At 37.2% G+C, this 23,162-nt stretch overlaps 1 protein-coding gene, 2 long non-coding RNA genes and 2 other non-coding genes across 7 annotated transcripts; 4 read left to right on the forward strand and 1 right to left on the reverse strand.

Annotated features, from left to right (window-relative positions):
• The first annotated feature begins 3,631 nt into the window (after window positions 1–3,631).
• On the forward strand, window positions 3,632–3,738 carry LOC147936265 (small nucleolar RNA R71). Its single transcript, XR_015569752.1, has one exon. It is a non-coding gene; the product is annotated as a small nucleolar RNA R71 (small nucleolar RNA).
• Window positions 3,739–7,879: 4,141 nt separating this feature from the next.
• LOC147936266 (small nucleolar RNA R71) lies at window positions 7,880–7,986 on the forward strand. Its single transcript, XR_015569742.1, has one exon. It is a non-coding gene; the product is annotated as a small nucleolar RNA R71 (small nucleolar RNA).
• A 4,096-nt stretch (window positions 7,987–12,082) lies between these two features.
• On the forward strand, window positions 12,083–12,921 carry LOC104719215 (uncharacterized). 2 transcript variants are annotated; one of them, XR_015568459.1, is made up of 5 exons: window positions 12,083–12,147; window positions 12,230–12,344; window positions 12,432–12,534; window positions 12,623–12,677; window positions 12,767–12,921. It is a non-coding gene; the product is annotated as an uncharacterized LOC104719215 (long non-coding RNA). The 2 variants fall into 2 exon arrangements; XR_756571.3 differs by lacking the exons at window positions 12,083–12,147; window positions 12,230–12,344 and having other exon boundaries at window positions 12,397–12,534.
• A 2,537-nt stretch (window positions 12,922–15,458) lies between these two features.
• Window positions 15,459–17,805, forward strand: LOC104719216 (GDSL esterase/lipase At5g33370). 2 transcript variants are annotated; one of them, XM_010437078.3, is made up of 5 exons: window positions 15,459–16,003; window positions 16,093–16,220; window positions 16,309–16,551; window positions 16,818–17,070; window positions 17,387–17,805. In XM_010437078.3, the coding sequence occupies exons 1-5, from the start codon at window positions 15,760–15,762 to the stop codon at window positions 17,617–17,619; spliced, it is 1,101 nt and encodes a 366-aa protein (XP_010435380.1). In that variant the 5' UTR covers window positions 15,459–15,759; the 3' UTR covers window positions 17,620–17,805. The 2 variants fall into 2 exon arrangements, with proteins under 2 accessions (XP_010435380.1, XP_019086578.1); XM_019231033.2 differs by having other exon boundaries at window positions 15,579–16,003; window positions 17,404–17,805.
• Window positions 17,806–19,875: 2,070 nt separating this feature from the next.
• Window positions 19,876–22,978, reverse strand: LOC147936267 (uncharacterized). The gene is made up of 2 exons (XR_015567997.1): window positions 20,684–22,978; window positions 19,876–20,594 (listed from the first exon to the last, which is right to left on the reverse strand). It is a non-coding gene; the product is annotated as an uncharacterized LOC147936267 (long non-coding RNA).
• Between the last annotated feature and the right edge of the window lie 184 nt (window positions 22,979–23,162).

Consider the following 23,162-nt stretch of genomic DNA (forward strand, 5'->3'; position numbering starts at 1 on the left):
TGAACTCGAGCAAGCACTGGATCGAGTGCAGGGTCGAGCTGGACAAAAACGTAAAACAGAGCAATGCAAACAAAACCGAGCAAGACAAAATTAAATCAAACATTGATCAAACAACAGGATTTAGACTAGGAAATCAATAGACAAAGAAGGTCTTAGGGATGGATTCATGGGCTGAACTTTGATTGTGGTTATCTAACTTGATCAACAAACCTCAATCAACATGAGCTAATCTCTAGACAATAATCTCTAATAACATGTTAATCCACTCTCATGGCAAAAACAATCAAGCTAACATATTTCTAGACTTGTTCTCACAAAGTAAAGAATCTATACAAGCAAGCATTAAGCAATATGTCAAGAATCAAACAAGACTTCTAATCTCTTAGCAAGTCTAATGATAATCTCTAGATCTAGCCTTATATATGCACCTTAGACATTGGTGTGATGCTAAGAAGCTTGAGATCAAACCCTACCCTCTCAGTTATAGGATCAACATTAAGAACATCTAGCCTAGAAGAGATCTACAACAATCAAGCTTGACCAAATCAAATAACCACAACATCCATCTAGCCTAAACCATCCCTAAGAGCTAAGGAAACTACTCACAATCACACATGATGAACAGCAAAGTCATAAACCCAGAACAACACGAAACTTGCATGATTAGAAAGATAAAACAGAGATCTACAATATTGGACAAGGAATCAAACTCGAATTCTTGATACTTTGAAAGTTATGAAACAAACAATTACAAAGAATCTTGTGTTTTTTCCTTCAAAAGAGGTACAAGATCTAAGAAAATAAAAGTGCAAAAAGCATAAATTCCCAAAAAGGGTAAAATACTAGGTTTGAGAATATCTAAAAAGCTGCTCTCTGGTGGCTGCAGGGTACAAGGTCCTTAAATAGGAAAAAGGAGGGGAAGCCCTAAAAATGCTAAAAGACAAAATAGCCAGGCGGCTCTGCCAACTCGACCCGGTGCTCGGTCGAGTGACCGGTCGAGTTGGGTTTTCTTGTGCTCCTTCCACTCGGTCGAGTCTCTTTCAGCACACGGTCGAGTGTCTGGTCGAGTGGGCAGTCGAGTGGGACTCCGGACCTTGGTTCTCCAGCCTTAACTCCTTTGCTTTCTCCTCATGATTGCTTCACTTCTCCTCAGCATTGCTTCCATACTCCTTAGGCTCCAAAATCACCTGTTTATGCAAGAAAAGATGCAAATGCAATGCAACTACACTCTAACGCAAGAACAATCCTAAAAATATGCAATAATGGTCAAAAAGGATAGCAAAGGATGAAAAAGATGTGAATATATTAAGGGAAAACAGGGTAAAATATATGAACATCAAGGAGAGAATGTCGAAACCCCTTAAATAGGCTAGGGTTTGGTTGGTGGGCTTCACTGAGAGTGGGCTTCCTTGTGGGATTCAGACTCCACTTGCCACCCGAGGAGGGACACGATCAGGCGCGTCGAGTACGGTGTCTGGTTGACCCTCGGGTTCCTCAATTTTCCTCTTCTTAATTTTCCATTTTTTTGTTTTTTTTTATAAAATTGCAAAAAAAGAAAAAGTAAATAAAAGTAAGTAAAATAAATAAGCTAAAATTAAAAGATAACTTTGGGACTTCCTCCCAAGTGAGCTTGTTTAAAGTCACTAAGCTTGACTCTTCATGCTCCTTAAGCATAGGGTGCATGTGGAAGAGGTTCTGGAATCCTCTTCACTGCAGTAGGCTGGTTCAACAGATTTTCCAGGTCTTGTCCAGGTTCTAAGGCAAATGTGGTGTTGACCTCTTCAAGATGTTGCACCTTCCTTTGCTTGGTCTTTGTAAAGAAAGCTTGACCATCAATGGTTGGCCTCTTAATCCCCTTCTTCACATCAAACTCCATCTTGAAATGTTCACCATGTTCTATTCTGATCTTGTCTTGCTTCACCTCGATCACAGCACCAACTGTTGCCAAGAATGGTCTTCCTAGAATCAGCGGATCATCCGGTTCCTTGTCTATATCGAGGATCATGAAGTCGGCAGGCAATTCTAATCTTCCAATCCTGAGAGGCAGATTCTCCAGGATACCAATCGGATGCCTCACTGTTCTGTCGGCCAGAACCAAATACAATTTACTTGGTTTAAAATCAGTGAATTCTAGCTTGTTGGCAACTGGAAGCGGCATAATGCTAACTGAAGCTCCAAGGTCGCACAAACAGTTCTTGAAGATCAGAAGTCCTATCGAACACGGCAAGGTGAAAGAGCCAGGATCTTCAAGTTTTTCCTCAATTCACAGCTCAGGATCCAAGCAAACTCCACTTCTCAGAATTTCAAAACCGATCTCCTTGACAGCTTCCTTGACCTCATCCTCCAATCGAGCTGCTTCCTTGGCAGCTTCCTGCTGAAACTCGTGTGGGAGCAAAAACTTAGGTGTTGGAGCTTTACGCTTAGCCATTCGCTCTGCAAGAGCCTCCAGCTGGATGTCAAGTGCAGCATTGAACCTTTCCTCTAACTCCCCTTCTACTAGTGCAAGTGGTTGAGGCTGATCTATCTTTTCAACATCTACTCGATGCATCATCCGATCAACACCATCATGTAGGTCATCGGGTTCCACTTTGGGTTGTTCTTCGGTTTGCGATTCTCGAACCAGTGCTTGATCATCAACTCGATCAGTCTCTTCGGCTGAAGACTCGAGTTCATACTCGGATATGTAGTACTTGGCCTCATTTCGCATTGAGTGTTCCACCTCCTCCCCATCTTGATCATCACTGTCCCCAGTGAGGTAGTCCTCAGAGTCATCATCAAGGAAGATGGCTTGAGCAGTTGCATAATCCTTGGGGTTTTGAACAGCTTTACCTGGGAGTTGGTTGATCTTTGGGGCTGGTTGGTTGTTGTGATGGCCTTCCAGGTATCGAACCTTTGTGTTAAGTGATTCGTACTTGGCATTGAGATCATTGTACCCTGAGTCCATCTTGTTGCTCATCTCTGCGAACCGTTTCGCGATGTCCATAGAAGCGGTAGCCTGATTCTGAATCATTTGCTGAATGAGATCGCGTAACTCAGCTTCTTGTGATTGGTTTGGTGGACCTTGGTGTTGTTGGAATCCAGGTGGTTGGTTGTAGGTTCATGAATAATGCTGCTTAGGTGCATCACCTTGGTTGTATTGGACAAAAGGCTTTTGTTGGATCTGGTTCCCTTAAACTGCAGATGGGTAAGTTTCGTACTGAGGATTCGCAACATTCGGGTTCCGATAAGACAGATTCAGATTCGGCTTGAAGTTGTTGTACCCTCTGTTGTACCCTCCTTGGTTGTTGATGTAGTTAACATCCTCTAGTTGCATAGTCTCCCCATCTTGTTGTTGAAACTGCTCTTCCTCTGATATAGCATGAACATGCTTATGCTGGTTGAGGAGCTGATCGAGCTTGTCATTGAGGGCTTTCATGTCCCTCTTGTACTTGGCATCTTCCTCTCCTGTAGATCGCACAGAGCGATCATATTCCTCATGTAGTTGCCATCAGATTGAGCCAAGTTCTTAACTAGGTCCCAACCTTCATCAACATCTGTGTTGAGGAAGTTACCATGGCTTGCGGTGTCCAGCAACATCCGTATCTTGGGGACCACGCCTCGGTAAAGTGTGCTCACCAATGAAGCATTACTGAAGCCGTGATGTGGACATCGAGTAGTGTATCCCTTGAAACGTTCCCAAGCTTCACTGAACGTTTCGTTGTTCCTCTGAACAAAGCCGGAAATGTCATTTCGCAGCCTTGCGGTTCTGGAGTTGGAGAAGAATTTGTCCAAGAATGCCTTCTTGCACGCTTCCCAAGTGGTGATGGACTCCTTAGGGAACGATTTCTCTCAGATTCGTGCTTTGTCTCCCAAAGAGAATGGGAAAAGCCGGAGCTTGAAACTTATTGCTCTGTATCATCTGGATGAGACTACTCTTGATCTCAAAATTATTGTTCTGCACAGCTGGTCGCACAATGCCATTCCTTTGAGTGTGAGTAGATGGAGCATCTCCTGCTCCTATATTGGTCCTTGCTTGAGGAGCTGGTGGACCGTTCTGATTATTCATCGTCTCCTCAATGATTGATGGTTCTTGTTGAACTTGTTGTTGTCTGAGTAGGTGAGGTCTGTCGATGAAATGACTCAGGTTCTGGCTACTTCTGGATCGTGTTTGCATGCACAGGTATGTGTCCGAGTGTGTACACAAGGATCAACTCGATACAGGTGATCGAGTGAAGGGTCGGGTGGGTGCTCGGGTTGTACCTGAGATTCAAAACAAACAATGCGAAAGCAAACAAGTCAGTATCCAAACCAAATATAAACAAACGAACTTGATCTAGCAAGCGCTAAAATCCGAAACGTAGCAAAAGTAAAACAACCAAATGGCAACAGCGCCAAATTGATAGACAACGGCGCCAAATTGATAGACAGGTTTTCACCCAGGGTATCAATCCCCTATGCAGTTGTAGTACAAAGGGTTATCAATTCAAATGGTTGTGTATTGCTAGCAGGAAGGATACAATCAAAACAATGCAAGTCAAGCCAAGCAATTAGGGTTTTGGTTCTAACGATTCCTAATATAAACAAAGTAAAAGAATATAAACAAGTAAACCACACGACCTAAGCACTCTATGCAAGCAATCGAGTACAGGATCGAGTGGGGTGATAAAGTATGCAAGTGAGATATGAACAGCTCGAGGTATTACTCGATACAGGTTATCGTGTACCTGATCGGGTAAGTAGTCGAGTAAGTGAAAGAAATGCAAATAAATAAAATACGAAAGTTCCTAAGGATGGGGGTAACCGAATCCTAAGTGTTCTAGACCAGTACGGATGCCTTACATGCCTCAAGCAATTGTTTCCTAGACAATGAACCTCTAAGACCTTGTCACCACACTTTCGCACTAGCAACAATCAACCTTGAACACATTACCACACTGTCGTACTAGCAATATGAACAAGCAGGCATTAAGAACGATTCATTATTGTCAGTAGACTTAAACTCATCTAATTTTGTTACTCAGAGTTAAGTAAACCTCTAGCATTGGCTAAATCAAGCATTTTATCTACTCCTTTCGGCCTGTAGCATTTGTAAACGCCCTAGATCTAATCTCAACCTTTCGTCTGTTGACAACATTAAGAGCACCAATCTAGAAGGAAATCTATCAATCATTTACAATCAACTAAAGCATCCTAACCGATCAAGAACACAAAATCATCTATCCCATCCCTAGAAACTTTACTACACTACTCGGACATAGAAGCGAATAACAAAGCAATCAAAATGAATGAAAATGAAATTGTATTAAAAGATAGAGTAGAGTAGAGAAAGTAAAGGATAGAAATCTAAGAAAACTACAAAATAAAAATGCAAAACAAGAAGAAAAATGTTGAGTCGCTCAGTTCTCTCACAGGAGCTCTCGCTCTCTGGTTTGAGGGTCTGCGGCGTACTCCTTTGCAAGCTAAGGGAAGAGGGGGTTTATATATGGAAACCCATTTGACCTAGCTTCCCAGACCTGCCCGATGATCTACTCGATGGGGTACACGAGGGTGAAGTCGGGTTACTCCTCGGGTGGATCTTCGGGTTGCTCTTCATGCTCTTGGATCCTCCTCAATCGTGTTGGGGTTCGGAATTGTTCTTGCAGCTCGATAGCTCCTTCGGGTACAACCTCGAGTTGTCCTTGTTTTTCCCTATTTTTGGCTCTTTAGCACCTGTTTTCATCCAAAATATGCAAATGCAGAAATGCAACACCCTAAATGCTCTAAAAGTGAATTCCTACAGTAAATGACCTAAAAATGCTAAGTTAGAGGTATGAACAATGCAAAATATAGACAAAAAAGGATGCTAAAAATATGTAAATTAGAGAGTTATCACAGGTTTCAACTCAAAATCATTCCTCTGGAATGGAGGAGGAACAATAGCAGACCAGGTCTCATACACAAGATCAGCCCGGTTGTAGTCAGCAATGGTCATGATCAAATCTCGGTTGCCTGTCTTCGAACCGGATTGTTAACGTGGTTTGCAGCTCCACGTCTGTCTGCAGGAAGGGGGTGTCGATCGATACCCTGTTGGTGTCGATCGACACCATTGACAACAGCAGCTTGCTCGTCGCCAACAAAAACTTCAGTAATAACATTCCCTTCTGCATCAAGCTTTTGGCCCTGCTCGTTGCGCAAGTGGCCCTCTTGATCCCTCAAAACACCATCCTCATCACACATCAGAATGATTGTGTTAACCATCTTCAAGGATTTGGCTGCTTTTCGGTTCTCACGCTCAAGTTATCCCAACTCTTGGTTTGAAAGATTCACAGTAGGACCAGTCTTGTTGCTCCTTGTGTTAGGCTTATTAGGCATACACCTGAAACAACAAAGAGAAGAAAAACAAAAACGTGTAAGTAGAAAATAAAAATAAAAGTTTAGACGAAATTAAAAACTCAAATCTAATGGTAGATCAAAGAGTCCCCGGCAACAGCGCCAAAATTTGATATGCTCAAATTAAACCCTAAAGCTACTCTCTCAAATTAAGAGGCCACTACAGTACTTAGGGGTCAAATTCCACAAGGACTCAAGTCTACACAATAAATTATAGAGTTTTATGATAACGCTAAACAGAATAATCGGAATTAAAATAAACAATGCAAAATATTAATTAAAAGCTGTATAAATTCAGATGATCAAAAAGCTAGGTCCAAGAAATTTCTCAGGAAATTACAAAATATTAAATCATTTAATAAATTAGGATTCAAGCAATTAAAATCAGATCTAGAACTCTAAACACTTTTGTAAAATAAATCAGTTCTCACTACAAATATTATCTAAATTTAAAATCAGAAAATCCAAATCTCTTTGCAAAATTCTAGGTTAAAAATCAGCTTTAACAACAGGTTTATATTGTTCATAAAATTATTAAATCAAATCTCTTTGCAAAAAGTAATTTTGCTCATCAAGAGGTTTTATCAAGAAATCAATTATATTCTCATATCAATTTATTTCCCTAAGATAATAATTCTAGATGGCCAATCAATGATTAATTATGAAGAACAACCTATGATGAGGATCTAGTATGATAATGAATCCTAAATAAACAGATCTATTAAATCATAAAAACCCTGTGAAAAACCCTGAACCTAACAAGCAAACTACTCAGACATATTCAATGAAGAACAAAACATAATTCTGAATAATAAGCAATTGATATTAAAAGAGTTAAGAGGGACTTTATGAATTCTTCTCTCAAAAAAATTCAGATCTCTCTCCCAAAAGCTCTCAAAATCTCACAGGGTTGCAGAAAATAAAACTTGCTAGAATAAAACTTAAGGGTTTACAAAACCTAAAAACACTATATCTATGTCATAAAACATGTCAGGGACTTGTGTTGCAATTTAGGAAAACTTTGGGTAAAACTGTAAAACTTCCAATCTTCTTGTTCTCTCGTAGACAAACAGAGGTGACGATCGATGCTAAGGCAGTGTCGATCGACACCATCACTCTGAATCGAATCCAACTTCTCTTCCTTGATGAATTGCTCCAAAATCTCTTAAATTGCTCCATTTTGCTCCTTTCATACCAAAATCCTATAAAACTTGTAAAGACTCTCAAAGAACCTAAAAACACATCAAAAGACTCTAAAAGACTCCTTATACCATGGTTAAAAACCATGAAGGCCGAGACGCGGGCGTTATAGTCATCCTCAGCTACGAAATGGACAGTCTGCTGTTGACTTAGCAAGAGGCGGTCAAGCTTGTCATTGTAGTTGCCGTCAGATTGGGCGAGATTCTCAACTAGTTGCCATCCTTCATCCACTTCTTTGTTCAGGAAATTACCGTTAGAGGCAGTGTCAAGCAGCATGTGGATTTTTGGAAGTAGACCACGGTATAGAGTGCTGAGCAGTGACTCGTTGTTGAACCCATGGTGAGGACACTGGCTCTAGTAACCATTGAAACGCTCCCAGGCTTCACAAAATGATTCTGAGCTCTTCTCAGTAAAACCAGAGATGTCATTCCTGAGACGTGCAGTGTTGGCATTGGAGAAGAACTTTGCCAAGAATGCCTTCTTACAGTCATCCCAAGTGTTGATGGATCCCTTGGGGATGTTTTTCTCCCATTGATGAGTTTTATCTCCCAGGGAGAATTGGAAGAGTCGCAACTTGAAACCATCTTCACTCACTCTGTTGATCTTGGTGAGACTGCACAGACGGTCGAATTCATCCAGGTGATCAAGTGGATCCTCCATAGGCAATCTGTAAAACATGTTCCCTTGGATCATAGAGATCAGACCACTTTTGATTTCGAAGTTGTTATTCTGCACAGCAGGAGGGACGATTCCAGCATGCTGAGTATGAGTGTTCGGTGCATCTCCTACACCAATGTTTCCCGGTCTCGCATTTGGTCCATTTTGTTGTTCCATAGTGACTGGTGCGGGATGATCAGTGAGATGACGAGCTTGTCGTGGTCTTTGTAACCGATTGATGTCGTCGATAGCAGGAAGGAGATTCTGATGTCCTCTTGATCTGGTGTGCGTGCAAGGTTGCAATCAACAGGTTCTTGAGATGCAAAACAAACAAGCAGACAACCAAAACAAGTGTAACAGAACTTAATCTTGCAAAACTTGTAATCTTAAATGTAGCAAAGATAATCCCAAATGGCAACAGCGCCAAATTGATACTAGGATTTTTGTATGTCTATCCTTGTGGGTTCAATTAACCTTATGTGTTGTAGTACTTAAGGTGTCAATCCAAATGGAATGTTGCTAGCTTTCAAGATGCAATCAAGATATCACAAGTCAATCCAATATGAAAAGAGTGTTTGTCTAACAATCCTAGAATGATGAAAATGCAAAAACGGAAATGAACTGTGGAATTAGAAACAAAAATGTATGACAAGAAGTAAACAAGAGTAAAAACCAAAACAAGTCTAAGCATGAACAAAATAGCAAGACTAGAAATGGTCTCAGGAATGCAATATCAATAAAAAAGATAGCAGTCCTGAGGATGGGAGTAATTGATCTCGGTGGAGTATCCTTGTCTACAGAGTGTTTAACATGCCACAAGCGATCTATCCTTAAACAATGAACATCACAACTTAGCTAATCCAATCTCTTGGCAAAAGCTACTCAGACTCAACCACTTCCATACCTAGCTCTCGCTAGAGAAACATTGTTGAGCAGGGATGACAAGCAAGTTCATTCACGTCAACAAACATCCTAGAAAACTAATCTCTTAGGCTAGGAACGTAAGTTTCTGACACTAGTTGGTCAAACATTTCATCAAACACCTTTTGGGTGTGGAAATGTCACGAACCTAGTTCCAATTGATCAGAGAGAAACTAGTATTTCTAACACTAGTCCAGAAGGGAATCATACAAATCAAAGCTTAAACACTCTACATCCTAAGATCCTCCACCTAGTCTATCCCATGCATCCCCAAGAACTCTAACACTACTCAGATCTGGAAATCATCACCAAAGACACAAATCCAGAAAACATTGAAACAAGCATTCTTCGATAGGTAAAAATGAGATGGAAAACTTGTAAAAGAAATCAAATGCAAATACTCAATAATCGCCAAGATGTCAGATTACAAAAGTCTGAGAGCATCTATGGTGGCCAGGTAAACCTTTAGGAAAAGACCAAAACGAAAACGAGATGAAAGATAAGATGTCCAGCCAAGACTTAACAAAACGTATTTATAGTAATCCAACATGGAAAACTCTAAAACTTAAAACGACAAGGTAAAGAGTCGGTTTTGGGAATCTCCTAAAGCGTGTAAGATGGAACGTCTTCCTAACATGTGCGAACGAGTGGTGGCTCGAGTGGGTGATGGTGTTGGCTCGAACGGGTGGCTCGAGTGGTGTTGGGTCTACTCGAAGGATGTGGACTCAAATGGATCGAGTGGGCTGGTCTCAGCTGACGAACGGTCGAGCGGTACAAGGGTTGAGAAGAGGAGTCTTGACAGAACGACGATCGGCTCGAGAGAGGAATATAACGTTGGCTCGAACGACGACACGAACAGTGACTCGAACGGCATCTCAGACGATGTGTTCCTGACGCTTCCTAGATACCTGAAATACTCCGAAATGCACAATGTATGCAAGGATGATGCAAGAACTACCTAAATATGCAAAGTATACAAAAGAGACTAGAAATTGATGTAAAAGGACTAGTTATTCTAGCTTAATGCATAACAAATACATGTTAAACAGAGACAAAATATAGACATCGCGTGCGCAGATCCAGCTTCTGGTCGGATTTTCTTCATCAATCTTGACCTTTTATACTAACAAATCTCGACCATATAATTTAAATCGTGTTTTAAACTAGAATCAATAAATATTACTAAAAAGGCCAAATATTCTGATCCATTTACAGAATTTTTTTAAAAAAACTATAATTAGATTATTTCATTCAATATGTAGGGTCCCTATTAATCAGATTTATTAAACCATACACTTAAATTTAAATTTCGGATATTGTAGTTTTAAAAACATAAAAAATACTTTTATTTTGATTGATAATTTAATTTATAAATTTATAAAACTCAAAAGATAATACCTCCTATTATAAGGTTTATTTACGATTTATGTAACACATTGTTAGATTTCAGAAATTATATATGGTAACCTTTTAAAAAAAAAAAAAATATGGTAACCTATGATAATGTTTATTGACAATTAGTTTTTACCTTTTAATTATAAAACGAGTTATGGTACAAACCTTCGTATATGACTTCATCCTATATTTTGGCAGATAAATTATGGTAACCTTATAACTTCTTCTTATGTTTTGGGAAACCATAATACATTGGTTTAATAAATTCCTTAAAAATCTATTGTTAAATTTAAAAACTTCACAAACAACTATTTTTTGGATTCCATTTTTGCTGATTTATTAAAGCATAGAATTCGAAATGCATTGAGTTATTATTGATTTTTTTTAATAAAATTTTAAATTTTTAAATTATATATTTTTGTTAATTTGTTTGTCTTTTTTTTGGTCTTATGATAAAAACCCCAAAGAGTCAAACTAAAATACACTGGAAATAAAGCTAAGAAACAAAATTGACCACAAAAACAGCTAATCAGATTTAGCCCTCACTTGATCATGAAGCCAAGAAGGATCTCCAAATATAAAGTAAGACTGAAGCCTTCCATCTCTTGTAACACTCTTTGCAATAGCTGCAGCCATCTTATTTGTAGAAAAGGCAACTTGATAGCATTTCCATGAGGAAAATTTCAATAGAGCTGCAGAGATGTCACCCAGTACTAAACAATATCTTGGCCATTCCGTGGGATTATTAATTGCATCCATAGCCGCAACACTATCCATAGCTAGACAAATTGTTTTTTACAATCAATAAATTCATTTTTAATATTTAAAATTATATTATTATATTTTGATTGTTAATTTTAAGATTTAACCCGCAGCTAAATAATTTATTTTTTACAATCAGATATATGTATTATTTTAAAATTGATATAATAAAACAATTATTATCCTTGTTGTAACTAGGGCTGGGCACGAGACGGGTACCCTTGAATTTTCTCATACCCTTTATCCGACCCGACCCTAATAGGTAATAGAAAAAAATTATTCGTACTCGACCATTAAATAACGGGTACCCGGAAAAACGGGTACCCGGAAAAAAATAGTTGACCCTTTAAATACCTGACCCTTTACCCTTACCCGGAAAAATGAATATCCGATAAAACAATTGTCAAAAATCGCAATAATAATTTCATATTCCAAAATTCGAAAAGGAATCAATTGGGCGTCGTATATATCATTTCAGTTGGACTCTTTGAACGTGGGCTTTAACGTTAACTCTATAATATATTTATAAATTAATAATAAATAATAATAATACAAAATATTAAAGGGTATTTACGGGTCGGGTAACAAAACGGGTAAAGGGACGAGTAACGGAACAGGTATTGAAAACTAAATTAATACCCTATACTTGTCCCTTACTCACAGGTAATACAATTATAATACCCTTTACTCAACCGTAAAGCTGCGGGTACCCTTTTTTCGGGACGGGTACGAACCGAGTAACAGGCCGAATACGGGTAACGGGTATTAGTGGCCAGGCCTAGTTGTAACACTAACGCTTGTTTATTTTTAGAATTGTAAGTCATCACACCTTTATTTACTATCATAACTCGATGCTACAAAAAGGTTTGATTTTTTTCTCCCCAATCGCAACTTTCTCTACGAGATTTTAACCCGCGACAATTTTTTTTCTTTTTTACTAATCAAGAGAGATTGTAAAGCGGAGAAAGAGATGAAGAAGAGCAAATTCATCACCATCGCTGGTCTATCTCCACCGAGCAATCCGCTCAATTTTACATCTCTCTTTTGGTTGTTGTCATTAGGCGAGCTTCTTGAATTTTAAAATCTTGACAAATTTTTTTTAAAATGTTAAGAATACGAAATCTTTTGTTTGTTACTCCCCTCGTTAGATATCTTGGGGGAGTCATACTTGGAATTGGTGGTCTTGTAGCATATCTTGTTAGAGCATATGGTGGCCTTACAATATGCTGCTCTTACTTTGTCAAGTCCAAAGTAAAAATATCATTTTTGTTTTCTTTTGTGTTGTTTGTCTTCTTGATTAACTTCATCATTGACATTTTTTGTTTGTTTCTTTTGCCAGGTTTAAATTGGGAGTCGAGGTGACATTTGATCTTTTAGGTGTTCTTTACAATCAGGTGAGCTTTTGTCTGTGAATTTCAATTTTCTTTTAAAATTATATAAGTCAATATATGATTATGCTCCTGGATTTTTATATGTGTCATAGCTCCAAGAAATCCAAGAAAGACTAAGATAGTGGTAAAGATGGTACGTACTGCCATGGCTTATTTTAAGGTTGAATTTGATCCGGTTGAGAAATTAGAGGATGCTATCAAATGAAACTATACGTGCGATGAAGCCGATTGTTTTGTTCTCTCTGAATTTGCGAATCGAGATTCACCTACTTAGAAGGTGAAGCTAACCGAGTTTTTAATATCATTGAAGTTGACGACCAGACGAACACACATGCCCCAAAAGAGGATTCATCCTGCATATGGGAGTGACTAAAAAGAAAGAACTGGTTTAGGTTTCTATAATCTCCCCTAAAGTTGATGACCATATGAACGCACATGCCCTAAGAGAGGATTCATGTAATACCCAAACTTTGTACCCCGACATGGTCAACGGGTTGACTTCCTGGCTCGACTCCTAAACACTCTGCAAAACCACCAGTTAACAACACAAAATTAACACTTCACCTAGCCAACATGCAAAAAGAGAGGGGTGAGTAATGGATAATTACTCAGTGAGGGAAAGCTTCAGGTTCCTGAAGTCTCCGCACTCAAACACGTTTAGACAATCACAAAAGTCTAAACCTAAGACAAACAATAATCAGTGTGTCCTAAAGCTTGTGACACACAAACATAAGCACACACCACACAAATGAGACTAAGTCCCATAACCACCACCACACAGACGAGCACGATACGACGGTCCACACAACATCGTCATCCCGTACATTTCGGGTTCTTCATGCATAAGCACTTCTCCCATACTTGTGCTAATGGATACCTCTTGCCTCTTGCACTTCTTCTTATCACCTCACTCTTGTTGGCTCGTCAGCCAATCCTGATCTACCCGCATTTTTCGCCTGTAGACCACCACACAACTACAAGGATTTCTCTTTGCAGGACTCTCTGCGGCTAACCCGCTTTTACGTGCCTTGGCACCTTATTTCCTCACGCACAAGCACTTATTTTTACCAAAACATAACAGGCATTCACGCAATCACGTCAATATCAATTAACACTCATTCATTTCCTATTCTCATATTTATTCTAATTCTTATATATTATAATACTATATATTTATATACACATAAATAAGATATACTCTCATCCGAATATACGTTAATAATAATTATTTAACATATAGGTATACTCAGGTTAACCTTTAACCTTAAACTAAGTAACTATCCAAACATTTTTAAAATATATAGAAGACACCAACTAGTCTTCACCTTAGCCAAATGGACCGTGTCCTTGTTAAAAAATAGCAATACTGCAAATCCGGTTCAACAATACTTTTTAATCTGCATGATTTAGATTAACCAATCAAATATTATATTCCAATAATAATCTATGATTTAAATCGAATAACCAAAATCCAGTTGTCTTTCCCAATTAAATTAATTAGACCTAAATCTAATAGTTTAATTTACCAGAACTTCATCTTTACGATCCCATGAATTGAGATTTAAAGGAGAAAAGGGGCATTTTCCCAAAGCCACAAAGATAGAGAAATTTAAAAAGCCACATTTTTTCAAAAATTAGGCTTAGTATTTACTTTTAAATAGTGTTGTAGGGATTTTTCTTTAAAACAAAAAAAAAAACATAAAATGAACTTTATGAAATGTTTGTTTTGTTATTTCTTACGACATTAACTCACTAAATCTCATTTTTAATGAAATTATTTGAAAAACGTAACATTTCCTTTTATATATTTTCTAGAAAAATATAATACATATACAAGCAAATTACGGCACTGGCTTCAAAGCAGCTATTTATAAAATAGGAAATAAGTTAAAATATTAGAAGAAATAAAACCTGAACATTATTGTCGTCATTGCCAGAATCTAACTCTGCGGCTCTGTGAGTAAATCTGGACAAAGTACTTCAAATAATTCTATCCTATTCCCAAAGGGACCTGCATTTCACTTTTTCAACCAATTTTTTTCATCCAATTAAAACCCAAAATTGAAGAGCATGAAAATATTGGCATGAAATTAAACTTCTCCGCTTCTCTTGGTCTACACTCTACCGCATCAAGTCTTTTCATCTCGCCCCCAAAACTGGTTTTAACTTTTTCCTTAACTACTCTAACTCTCTAAGAGTACAACGCTATGATATTTACTGAATTTTTATTGGCCTACTCCGATAATTTTGATAAATTGATTAATTACTACTGTACTATGCGGCATAGTCCATGCCCTTAGTTGAAATTAGTACAATATTTAACGTACTAATCATAAGTTAAAAAAAATTGTTCATGTATTTAATAGATTCCCTGATATATATATATATATATATGTATGTATATATATATATATTTATTCATATGCAATATATGTGATGTTGACAGAAAATTCCAGATTCCAGTTTTAATGTTTTCAAATAACATAGTTGTAATTGTTACGTAGCTTCTTTTGGTTTGTTAGTCTCCCATTTGGATTTGATGAATATATTATGTATATATGAAAATTTGAAACTAAACTTTTCAACAAAATTTTGCTTAAACAAATTCGAGACTGGAATTAGGTAAACATTGATAAAAGAAATAAAAATTGAGTAAACAAATAAAAATTATATAGGTGGAAATTTGTCTGGTTGTTACTAGATATAGCAAAACAACACTGTAGTAATATGGATGAAAAATAAGACATTATCTATAAAAATAAACCTTTACCATCATCACTTATTGATTTTATGCTTTTATCGACTTACCATCACTTATTCATTCTCAACCAAAATCACAACTCTAGTACACGTTGTCTCCCTTTAAAATCAATTCTAACACCAATATGTAAAAAAGCTGGTGAAGACCTCCATTAATGCCCCCCTTTTCCTCTCTATTACTTTTTACATTTACACCTATATATACACAGACAATCATGTTCCCTTCAACATCTTCAGCTCGTAGCAAAAACCTAAACAGAGTTCACATTAACATATACATCAATTTTTCAAACTAGCTAGCTAATAGCATTTTTCGTATATATAAATGACGAAGTCGGTGGCTAATTTGGCTCTAGTAGGGTTCTGCATACTGCAAGTAATGAGCTTACTTCTGCCGCAAGCCAACGCTAGGGCTTTCCTAGTGTTCGGAGATTCCCTCGTGGACAATGGTAACAATGACTTCCTAGCTACCACTGCTCGTGCCGATAACTACCCTTATGGTATCGATTTCCCAACTCACCGTCCTACCGGCCGTTTCTCCAATGGTCTTAACATTCCAGATCTCATCAGTAAGCTCTCTTTTCTTATTCTCCAAGAACATTAACACTCTCAACGTTACCAAAAAAAAACAATATGAATAATGATTATCTGTTTGTAGGTGAGCATTTGGGTCAAGAGTCTCCAATGCCGTACCTCAGTCCTATGCTGAAGAAGGAAAAACTATTAGTCGGTGCTAACTTCGCCTCCGCCGGTATTGGAATCCTTAACGACACGGGAATCCAGTTTGTAAGTTTCACCGGCATTACTATTATCATCGGTTAAGGGAATTTTTGAGATCTTGATGGTGAGGGATGTTTTGCCAAATCCAATGCAGCTGAACATAATTAGGATCACGAAGCAGCTTGAGTACTTCGAGCAGTACAAGCTCCGAGTGAGTGGGTTGGTTGGAGAAGAAGAGATGAATCGGCTCGTGAATGGAGCTCTTGTCCTAATTACACTCGGAGGCAACGATTTCGTCAATAACTATTACTTGGTCCCTTTCTCTGCAAGATCTCGTCAATTCTCTCTTCCTGACTACGTTGTCTTTATCATTTCTGAATACCGCAAAGTCCTACGGGTAAGTTTATGATTACAACTCAACTGCTATTGGCTTAATAACCTACTATACTAGTTAAACAGATTTATTTATTTTTTTAGTTGGAAAACAGAAAATTTGGTAGAAATTTATTTCAATCTACTCTAGGAAACACTAGACAGTTCATCTCAACCAAAAAAAACAGGAAACAATTAGTTTATATAAATTTGAATTAATAGTAGTAAATATGTTGAAACCTACATTTTGGCAATTTCTTTCGCCTATGTAAAAATTCAAATTGTTTGTAGAAAATGTACGATTTGGGTGCTCGACGTGTCTTGGTGACTGGAACAGGGCCGATGGGTTGCGTCCCGGCCGAGCTGGCTCAACGTAGCCGCAACGGCGAGTGTGCTACAGAACTACAACGAGCCGCCTCACTATTCAACCCACAACTCGTTCAAATGATAACTGAACTCAACAACGAAGTTGGATCTTCGGCCTTCATTGCCGCTAATACTCAACAAATGCACATGGACTTTATCAGCGACCCACAAGCATACGGTACATGCTCTTATCATTTTGTCCCTCTTAATTAATTTTATAGATTTTCTTTTTCATAAAAGAGAAGAAAGACTTATTTATTGGCAAAATTATTCCAAGACAGGGTTAATATTTGGGCATAAAAAATTAGCCTCAATGTACATAAAAATTTATTGTAAGGATTTCATTTTGACTTTGGTTTCAATTATGTTTTGAATAAAAACAACTAACAAAAAAAATGTTAATTAATATTGTAATTAATATCGTTTTGGTTCATGAAGTTTAAGGCTGCTCCTAGAATTGACTTATTTGTTTACGACCAAATTGTGATTGGCAGGTTTCGTCACGTCGAAGGTGGCTTGTTGTGGACAAGGGCCGTACAATGGGATAGGGCTATGCACACCATTATCAAATCTTTGCCCAAACAGAGATCTCTTTGCCTTTTGGGATCCTTTTCACCCATCAGAAAAAGCAAGTAGAATCATTGCTCAACAAATCCTCAATGGCTCTCCAGAATATATGCATCCCATGAATCTTAGCACCGTCCTCACCGTTGATCTCATGACCTGATCTGCTACTTCTGATATATCCCAAATCCACTCTATGCTTTGTTTTGAGTTTACTTTTCTCTTTATGTATTTTTACATTGGTGGTTTTATTAGTTTCCTTGAGTTATGTTATGAGTTTTGTGTTCGTCAATAATTTAATCACCAATTGTGAGCTAAGAAGTAATATGCAACAATCTTTAAATGTCCATTGTCGTTTTTTCTGTCTTATATTTTTATTCAAATATGAATTAACTGGTAATATATTATTCATGGGCTCATTCTTTATAAGATATCAACTTATAGATCAAACAGTCACGTGGTCAGTTGTTGTACCTACCCTAAATCATAGTTAATAATAATATGTACGAATTAATTTCATTGTCAATTCGGACATTTTAACATCCCCCCTCCCCCCAACTAAAACAATAAAAATATATATATACATTTTTGTGGCTTTGCGTATTTTCGTTCTCGACTAGTATATTTAAAATTGTCCAAGTAAATTATGCCCTTCATTTCGTTCTCAAACTTCTATGTTGTTAATGTTTTCATAAGATATTATTGCTGAACTCATCTTTGTCAAATAGCTTCTACTTTGCGACTTACGTATGAATCATTTCCGAACACCTTAAGCTGTGACTGATCTAGATCATTTTACAAACTTTTTTCAGTTTCTTTTTTTTTTTCTTTTGTGCATACTGATAATAGGAAACTGAAATAATGCTAAGTCCATATTATAAATCAACATTTATATATTTCATATCATGTCTTAAGTGTTACATGTGCTGATGTGCAAGAGCATTTTTTTTTTTCTTTTTTTTTTTTTTTGTCAAATGTGCAAGAGCATTTTCATTGAGTGTGTTTTTAAGGGGAATAATAGTTGGGTTCGGTGTTCACCTCCCCTAAATTTATCTAATAAGAATTTTTCATGTAATAGTGCATTTAAATAATAACTTTAAACTAAATTTAATCATGTAAACTGTTAGAAAATTATTAAAAAATCCCATTAATTAAATTATAAGAAAATAAATAAACTATTAATACTAATCAAATCCAAAATCCATTAGCTCTTTCACTAAAAATCAAATGTGGATACAAATCCACACATCACATCATCTTCTTCATCACCGTCTTCACCGTCTCCCACGTCTTCTCCACCAAAAGTTTCCATGATTTTTTTTTCTTGTTCACAAAGACTTTAATGCGGAAGCATTAAGATCTAATTTAGATACACGAGGATCACTTGCTCTGATACCATGTAAAAACTAAAGACTGGTTTTGGGAAAAGTTCTTTATTTTTGTGTTGTCTTTCTTAGTTAATGATACAAGGGTTTATATAACACAAATTCTTAGGATTTACATATATAATAACCGACGTAAACAAAGCCCAACTTGGACTGTCGACCCATACACCAATACTGTTACAAACAAGACATTTTTTCACCCTACTTGAACTACTAGCCCACCACCTTTTCACTATGTTGACACACCTAAATACAGATCATGCAAGTACTAGTATCGCCATCCGTTTATTTTTTCCTCTTCCAATTTGTAACCTGCTTTTATATCGAAAATCCAATCTATATGTTCTCTTTGTGAAGGGGATTGTCACAATACTCATTAGTGATAAATTGATAAGAGTTAAAGAACACAAAAAGAACACAAAGGTGTTAAAAGGTTACATTGTCGTCTACCTATCAAGTCCCTAATCAAGAGTCTCTTCAGATTCATTGTGTCGATGTGATTATATATATAATCGAGCAATTAGTGAAGTAGAGATCTCATCTTGTTGAATCCTATTTACCCATTTCATCTCCGATTATTTCATGGGTAAGAGATCTCATTTTCGCCTTCTTTTTCATCAGCAAGTATAGATCATTCAAGTAATTTAAATTGTAACATGAATTTTCCTTAGAAGATGTGCTTTGGTTTTTGGCGAGTCTGGTCCTTCTTTTTGACGATTCTGAAGTTCATGCAAAACTGAAATTTGTGAGACAAAGCTCACAAAGAGAGAGCAAACAATCACTTGGCGATTGAATCCCCTTTTACCGGTTTACCCACATAAAAGAGAACTCATTTATAAGGTGAACAAGCCATCAACTTGTGATGGAATCCACTAGATAAACTAGAGATTAACTACTAAATAAAGAAGAGTTTAGAGTGTATTTAACAAGTATTAGGCTGTCCTTAAGAGCAGCCTCTAATACATTACTCTTTACTAATCTACATTATGATTATTAGTTAAACATATGTAGTGAGAAGAGAGTAACAAACTAGATAGAGAAAATACTTGTATTCAATATATGTGTGTTATTACAAAGTAGTTATAAAGCCTTTATATATAGGCAAGGAAGGAGATTTGAATTGTAAACATAAGACAAAGAATGAAAGTGACATGAGGAAAGAGAAGGAGCTTCATGAGCGCCCAAGGAGTGTAGGGAACCACTCCCAACGTCTTCATTAGTGCCCAAGGAGAGAGGGGACCATTGCCAACGTCTCTTTTACCCACTTGTGTTCTCTTATGCTCACATGTGAACACTCCCAATGTCTCTTTTGCTCCCATTTGCCTTCCTTTGATTTATTCAACATTTTCCCTCTCATTCTTTCATGGGCTTTGATGGGCTTTCTAGATTCTTCTATCTTCTTCTCCCTTAGCTTTACTAAGTGTAGAATCATCTTGGCCTTCATTGGACACAAACTCGGCCTTTTATGATACTTGAAGCCTAGATGGAGCCTTGATATCATTCTACTCCTTTGTTACTTCTTCCATCAAGTCTAATACTCCCCCTCAAGCTTAAGTGTAGAGATATTGGAGGTTAAGCTTGGAGAATCACGAGCCTAGTTGAGTGTTATACTTTCTTAAACTTTCTCCTTAGGTTCTCCTTTAAGTAGATAAAAGCTCAGCCTTGTCTTCTTGACATCCGCCTTAGGTTCTTGTTCTCTTCTTCCTCTCTAATACTCCCCCTCAAGCTTGGGCGGTGGGAACCAAAGACCAAGCTTGCAACACACAACGAACTACCTCATTAAAAACCTTAGCAAAGAAAACCACTTGGGATAAAACTTTGCCAAGGGAAAAAGAGTATAACCTTCATGGTTGAATGATGTAGCTATGGCCATGGTTTGAATATGGGATAGCTTTGGCTTCTTGCTTGGAATTCTTCCCATTGCTTCTTTACTTGTCATCTACCTTCTAAGTGGCCTTCTTTTCTTAACACCTTTCTCCCCCTCAAGATTGGCTTGAATGGTTAATGAGAACCAATCTTGTAGGTTTGTGTAAACCCTACTTTAGCTCAAACAATGGATCGATAATTCCAGTAAGCACTTCAATGTAGCTTCTTTTGCAGCTTTGTTCGTGTCCATTCAATGGCCAGTCGACCCTCAACTTATCGCAATGGTCGAGTGCTTCTTCTCAGTCGCGCTAGACTGATATATCTCCAGTTAATCGAGCATAACTCGTGAACGGTTGCTCCGATTGGCATGATCTCACCTACACTGGCCCGATAACTCAAATTTCTACAGGTTTTGTGAAGAACGCGGAAGCTGAATAACAGTGTAAGACCTCCGTATGTGTCGATCTTTGAGACGCTTCGGCAGAGATTTTCTTGTTGCCGAGAATAGAGTAACTAGAATGAGAGTTGGCTCCTTCCTCTAAGTGTTTCCATTCCCTTTTTAGTCCTTCATGACTTGATTTCTCCTCTTTATGAATCTCTTTGCTTTATCTTGTGTTTCTCATGAGAATGTCCACACATGCCTCCTCTCCTTTAAACCTTCATCATGAGATTTAAAGAAAATTTTTAAAGTATATGTAGTGGGGTTTAAGAAAACACTAAATAAAACTTGAGAAACCAATTGAGAGAATTAAGATAAATAAGGTAATTTTTTTATTTCTCTTTAAATACTATATTTATGTTAAGAAAATATTTAAAACGAATTTAAAATTATTTTAAAAACGAAATAAAATATAAAATTAAATAAATTCAAACTTGAAATTCAAATTGAACAAACTTGAAATAAGATGAATTTAAATAATTTAAAAGGTAGAGTTTAGAAGGTAGCCTTTTTAAATTAGAGATATGCTTTGAATCATCTTTGGGACCACTCTCTTGACTTGGTCATGGCTTGGGCCATGTCTTTCAGTCTTGAAACCTTGTGCCTAGAGAATCTTAACTAGTGCACATTCAATCAGCTCTTAACAACTTTTACACTACCACACATGTTTTGGACCTGATTCATCACCTTCCACCAGCTTGATGGCCATTGGTTCTAACTTCCAAGCATTGTGATGTGCCAACAACCTCACCATCTTTAAAGAATGAACCTGAATAAGACAGATTCTAAACAAGAGATGGTGAGAGATTAGAGAATAGAGTCTATTACTGAAAATAAAAAGAGAATTTTGGAGAATAAGTAACCAAGAATAAGTAACCAGAGAATATAGAGTATTAAAGAGTATAAGCAATAGTTTAAGGAGAATAGAGACTAGAGGATAGAGAGTTTGCTCAAGAGTTCAAATGGACAGAGTTCTGCTCTGTTTTCTTGAGTTTTGCGGAAGCTTTAACAACCAAAGGCATCCAATAGTCATTGAGAATTTGGTGCTTTAATGGCTGAAACTTATGGACCATTTGGACAATTAGTTTATCCAACGGTAAAGACAGAAGACATATGTCTTGAACAACTTAACCCACGAAATAACACATGAACAAGTGATTTTTCGATGGTTTTAACTGAACAAGACCCACAAAATATCATATTGAAGATGATTTTCGTGGTCAACTGCAAATTTCAAAAAAATGAACCTATGGAACAACCATTTGTCCATTGGTTACAAAGAAGCATCTTTAGAACAAGCTTTAATCTATTTGACTAAGCTAAATGTCAATGCAAAAACTAGATCTTTTCCCTCCTCAAGCTTGGATTTGGGCATACCAACAAAACCAAGAACAAGCTTGCAACAAAAAGATGTGAAAGAGAAGATTTTTGAGACAATAAAGAAAAAAAAAGCAAACATTAGAAATGAGTTCTTAAGGAACCAAGAGAGCAACTAGGCTCTGAACCATGTTGGATTTTATGAGACAAAGCTCACAAGAGAGAGCAAACAATCACTTGGCGATTGAATCCCCCTTTACCCACACAAAAGAGAACTCATTTCTAAGGTGAACAAGCCATCAACTTGTGATGGAATCCACTAGATAAACTAGAGATTAACTACTAAATAAAGAAGAGTTTAGAGTGTATTTAATAAGTATTAGGTTGTCCTTAAGGGCAGCCTCTAATACATTACTCTTTACTAATCTACATTATGATTATTAGTTAAGCATATGTAGTGAGAAGAGAGTAACAAACTAGATAGAGAAAATACTTGTATTCAACATATGTGTGTTATTACAAAGTATTTATAAAGCCTTTATATATAGGCAAGGAAAGAGATTTGAATTGTAAACATAAGACAAAGACTGAAAGTGACATGAGGAAAGAGAAGGAGCTTCATGAGCGCCCAAGGAGTGTAGGGGACAACTCCCAACGTCTTCATGAGTGCCCAAGGAGAGAGGGGACCATTGCCAACGT

The sequence above is a fragment of the Camelina sativa genome, chromosome 10 (genome assembly GCF_030686135.1).
Source record: "Camelina sativa cultivar CO46 ecotype springtype chromosome 10, ASM3068613v1".
Lineage (NCBI taxonomy): Eukaryota > Viridiplantae > Streptophyta > Magnoliopsida > Brassicales > Brassicaceae > Camelina > Camelina sativa.

Bases quoted from the DNA above. Each gene is read 5' to 3' on its own strand.
- LOC104719216 (XM_010437078.3), top strand. From the start codon at position 15,760: ATGACGAAGTCGGTGGCTAATTTGGCTCTAGTAGGGTTCTGCATACTG. The intron at 16,552-16,817 runs GTAAGTTTATGA...AATTGTTTGTAG, and splicing joins AATACCGCAAAGTCCTACGG to AAAATGTACGATTTGGGTGC. The intron at 17,071-17,386 runs GTACATGCTCTT...TGTGATTGGCAG, and splicing joins CAGCGACCCACAAGCATACG to GTTTCGTCACGTCGAAGGTG.